The sequence below is a fragment of the Impatiens glandulifera genome, chromosome 3, assembly GCF_907164915.1.
Source record: "Impatiens glandulifera chromosome 3, dImpGla2.1, whole genome shotgun sequence".
Taxonomy (NCBI): Eukaryota; Viridiplantae; Streptophyta; class Magnoliopsida; order Ericales; family Balsaminaceae; genus Impatiens; species Impatiens glandulifera.
The window spans coordinates 58,913,972-58,918,811 of NC_061864.1; the positions used below are offsets into that span (position 1 = coordinate 58,913,972).

The 4,840-nt window shown below is 25.8% G+C and overlaps 1 protein-coding gene across 3 annotated transcripts; it reads left to right on the forward strand.

The window, feature by feature from the left end:
• Positions 1–1,321: 1,321 nt before the first annotated feature.
• On the forward strand, positions 1,322–4,617 carry LOC124929541 (calcineurin B-like protein 1). 3 transcript variants are annotated; one of them, XM_047469932.1, is made up of 9 exons: positions 1,322–1,449; positions 1,814–1,947; positions 2,184–2,266; positions 2,908–2,967; positions 3,046–3,154; positions 3,254–3,306; positions 3,909–3,989; positions 4,087–4,199; positions 4,269–4,617. In XM_047469932.1, the coding sequence occupies exons 2-9, from the start codon at positions 1,869–1,871 to the stop codon at positions 4,330–4,332; spliced, it is 642 nt and encodes a 213-aa protein (XP_047325888.1). In that variant the 5' UTR covers positions 1,322–1,449; positions 1,814–1,868; the 3' UTR covers positions 4,333–4,617. The 3 variants fall into 3 exon arrangements, with proteins under 3 accessions (XP_047325888.1, XP_047325886.1, XP_047325887.1); XM_047469930.1 differs by having other exon boundaries at positions 1,343–1,453; XM_047469931.1 differs by lacking the exon at positions 1,322–1,449 and adding an exon at positions 1,460–1,599.
• Positions 4,618–4,840: the final 223 nt, after the last annotated feature.

A 4,840-nucleotide genomic window follows, 5' to 3' on the forward strand; every position in this document is an offset into this window, starting at 1 on the left:
ATTCTTTTAATTGATTTGGGGACAAAACTGACATATACTACCAAAGTTAGCTATTTAACAATTTTTTTTTTTGTTAACATTGATAAAATATTATTATTATTTTTTTGTTCAGAGATATTTTAATTGCTTATCTGAATAAATAATAATAATAATAATAATAATCATATCTTGTGCTAAAATGGTAAGAAAGTATGTAAAAATAATATTGAAAAAGAAATAAGGGTTATTACATCTGTTTGTCTAGAATATTTTACATATGGGTTATTAAAAAAAATAATCCAACTTTTTTAGTGAATTATAATTTCTTTTATATAAATTGTATAATTTTATATTTGATACATGGTATAATAATATAATATAAAGATGCAAATATAATTTTATCTTTTTAATTTATTAAAATAAAAATATGAATCTAAAATTAAAATTTAATTATTAATATCTTCTTAATTAATTTATTATTATAAATTATTGTATCATTATTATTTAATATTTTAATTATTATATTTAAAGATTAATAAAATTTTAATTAAATACATAAATTAATTATCATATAAATTTGTATGTGAATTATATTTATTTATTAACTGTAACAAAATAAATATAAAACAAAAAATAATATATATTAATAAATAATATTATTCATCATTTAATTAAATTATAAAACAAAAAATAATATATAATAATCAATAAGATTATATTATTTTTATAAGTATAATTAATAGTATTAGGGAGGTATAAATGATCTCATCCTCTACTTTTTTTCAATATAATTAATAAAAAAATGATTTATATATATTTTATGCATAAATAAAGTTAAAAAATAAAATATTTAATTATATATATTAACAAATTTAATAATATTTTTTCGTGTTTTTTTATTTTTATAAATTTTAAACTTTGAAATGTGCCTAAATTTTAAACTTTGAAATGTGCCTAAATTTCAAACTTTGAAATGTGCCTTACAAATACTCTAATTTATATTTTTTTTAATCATATCATATATTTCTTTGGACTAAATAACTTTAAGTTTATCAATTTAATATCACTTGTCATTAATTTTAATTTTAATTGTCATGTCACATTTTAAAATTTGAGCATGTTGTAAAGTTTGGGTCTCATATTGTAAAATAGTCCAAGTTTGAGTCTCAAATCATAATGAGAACATAAATAAAGTGTATAGTAACTATATATTTAATAATCATTCTATCTAAATAATTAAATTTAATATTCAATTATTTATATTTTTTCCACATCAAAGTGCTTCTCTCTCTATTATATGTATATAATCTTGTTTATTAATTAGGTATTTCTCATAAAAAAAAACACTAAAAATTCCTTTCCTTCCAGTCCAAGATCTCTCTGTGATTCTCTCTTGAAAAGGGTCGAATTCATTTGTGCCTTACAATAACAAGGAAGGGTCAAGGGAGCCGCAAGTTCTCATTAGGGCAAGCAGGTTTATATCTCATTCATTCTTCATCTTCCTAATTTGAATTTCGATTTTCTGTCAATGATTGGGTTTTCGATTTGATGGGTTTTCGGATTCTAATGCAAAGACGAACATATGATGCTGAATTCTTTTGGATTTTTCTTCTTTTGTGGGTATATTATTTTATAAATTAGCATTGTATATTTGGAATCTAGATGCTTTGCTTGCTTGCTTACTGTCTGTTTTGATTATTTTAAACAAGAAATTTTGGATCTTATTGCCAACCCACAACACACAGTTGATCAACCTTTGTTAAGAACAGTTGATATGAAGGAAATTTTTGGTTTTGTTTTCATGGTGATTTGAAATTGAGTTTAATTGTTGCAGTTAAACCTTGGCGGCGTAGTCGTCTTGTGTTGAACTTCTTGCTCTTAATTCATAAATGGGCTGCTTCTCTTCCACAGCGAGAAAACAATTTCCTGGATACGAAGATCCTTTGAGTCTTGCTTCAGAAACAGCTTGTGAGTTGAATTTCTTACATGGTCAAAAACAGCAACTCAATTAATCTCAATTCATTGTTTGTTTGCTTGAATTTCTAGGGTTCTAGTTTTGAAATGGATTATTCTAAGAATTTGTTTATTCCAGGATATGAATATTTGTTTGATTTCCAAATCTGAGTTACAATTATGTTTTTCTTCTTGTTAACAAATCTGTACTGAGTTTGTTCTCACAGATGATTAGCATTCTCTATTTTCAGTTAGTGTAAGCGAAGTTGAAGCACTGTTTGAGCTATATAAGAGCATTAGCAGTTCTGTGATCGACGATGGTCTGATAAATAAGGTATTGAATTCCTCTATCTTGCGAGATGTGTTGGGAAGAACAAAAGAACTAATGATTTTGCTATTTCATTGAGCCTATTTGTAAACAATTTTTTCATTTCTGTTTCTCATTTGGATCATGATGTAGATCAGATCACCCTTTGGGTATAGATTTGGCTGTTTTCATAAATAATGTGGACTGTTTTTTTTTTGAAAAAAAAACTTGTTTGATGTAAAACTGGAATATTTAGGGTTAAATGATTAAGGGTAATTTGGGTATGATTTGATTGATAGTTTGGATTCAAATAACTCTTCATCGAACAAGGCCTTGATGATCCCAACAGGTTGTAGACATGTTAATTGGGGATTATGTGTGAAGAGTGATTTAAAGATTGAGATTGTTTGATCTTGGGTTATATTTGATTATTTCAGAAAACCCCATTTCAATCATCAAATCATTCAATTCATCAACCAAAGCCCCCCTTACTTTACCTTGTAAAATGTAATTTTAAATCCGAAAGGGTATTTTAATAATTTAATCCTTATAACCCAATTTTCCATCAAACCAGATTTGTTCAAGTAACCCAAGATCTACTATGTTGTGTTTTCTTTTCTCACTTTGATGTGAATCCTAATATACTCGATGGCCTTGTCAAAATGTAGGAAGAATTTCAATTGGCTCTATTCAAGAACAGAAAGAAGGAGAATCTTTTCGCAAACAGGGTAAAATAATGCTTATTTAATTCTGTCATTCTGGTCAACACGATATTGTTTTGAGATTTTGATAGCTTTTGTTTGCAGATCTTTGATCTGTTTGATGTTAAACATAAAGGAGTAGTTGATTTTGGCGATTTCGTAAGATCCCTTAATGTCTTCCACCCTAATGCCCCACTTGAAGACAAGATTGAATGTAATATTATTGTAATGTCGTAATTCTACATGTAGCTCAACTTTGATTAGTAGTGTTTTTTAAGTATGATTTGAATGTTTGATGTTGTTCACTTTGCAGATTCATTTAAGCTATATGATTTGGATGGCACTGGATTTATTGAACGTAATGAGGTATGTTTGATTACGGTTTTCTCCTTGATTGTACTAAAAAGGGTATTAGGGGAATTTATGATGATCGTCTGAAAAATGCATTATCGCCCTTCAAATTTTTTATTCAATATTTAATTTAATAATATAATTTTTTGAAAATAATATAAAGTATTTTTTGATATACAATAATATTATAAATTAAAATAATAAATATTTATGAACTATTTAAAACATATTAAAATATAATGATATATTATACTAAGTTTTTTTAAAATAATATTTTAATTATTATTTTTATTTAACTATTTTTTTTTAATATTATAAGATATTTTATAATAAAAATTGAACATGTATAATGAAATTTTACATTAGTTATTGAATATATTTAAGACTGATTTTATTTTGTATTAATATTTTAAAACTATCAACTATTCTTATAGTCTTCTTAAGAGACCAAAGTCTTCTGTTCCCCTAAGAGTGCTCTCATTTAAAGGAGGTCATTAAACTTATTACTGTGTATCATTATTTTACTACTTACAACATTTTAATATTTTGGTAATTTGAACCAAATCATTCACTTGAAGAAGGCATGCTTATGTGAAAAAAATGACTATTTTTTTCAGGTTAAACAGATGTTAATAGCTCTTCTTTGCGAGTCTGAACTGAAGTTGGCTGATGAAACAATTGAGATAATACTCGATAAAGTGAGGAAGATTCAAACCTGTTCAACTTGTTTATTTCAAATTTCATACTGAACCTATAAGTTTTTTGATTATTTTGGTTGAATATATTTGTTACCAGACATTTTCCGAAGCTGATACAGATCGAGATGGAAAGATTGATAAATCAGAGTGGCATAGTTTTGTCAGCCAAAATCCTTCAATATTGAAGATAATGACTCTTCCTTATCTAAGGTAAAAACATTTTTAAGTTAGATTTCTCATTTGGATCCAGATACGAGACATGTTTGTTTTGCAATGCAGGGATATTACGACAACGTTTCCTAGTTTTGTATTCCATTCCGAGGTTGATGAGATTGCAACATAAAAGTTTCATTTGATGTCAGATTGGGAATTAAGAGGGGTATCCATAATATTACTAATATTAAAGTCACCTATCACATTTTTATACGACATGTAAGTCTCGAAATGTGACGAATGGTCGTTCATTTGGAGTTGTATTGTAAACGGTGTTATTTATGAACAGTTCAATCCTAAAGCTTTGTATTGAAAAGTATGTAAAAACCAGAGAATTTGAAATGGGAATTAGACTAATTAGTTCCTTATAATTTTGATCACATGTTATTAGTAATTATAATTTTGCTTTTATTTAGACCATGTGTTCTCAAATAAAGTATAGGCAAGTTAAAAATTACTGAGACTGAAAAGATCTGTCATCCACAAATGCGTTTAATATATTCTAACAATTGGTGAACTAATTAATATATATATATATATATATATATTTTTTTTTTCTTATTATCATTGATGAACATTTTTGTGTCTATTTCTAATCAATTTTCAAAACAACCAAAACAAATTTAAGAATTATTAAA

Excerpts from the sequence above, each read along its gene's own strand:
- LOC124929541 (XM_047469932.1), top strand. The coding sequence starts at position 1,869 with ATGGGCTGCTTCTCTTCCACAGCGAGAAAACAATTTCCTGGATACGAA. Across the intron at positions 3,155-3,253 it reads ACTTGAAGACAAGATTGAAT|ATTCATTTAAGCTATATGAT; the intron begins GTAATATTATTG and ends TTCACTTTGCAG. Across the intron at positions 3,990-4,086 it reads TTGAGATAATACTCGATAAA|ACATTTTCCGAAGCTGATAC; the intron begins GTGAGGAAGATT and ends ATTTGTTACCAG.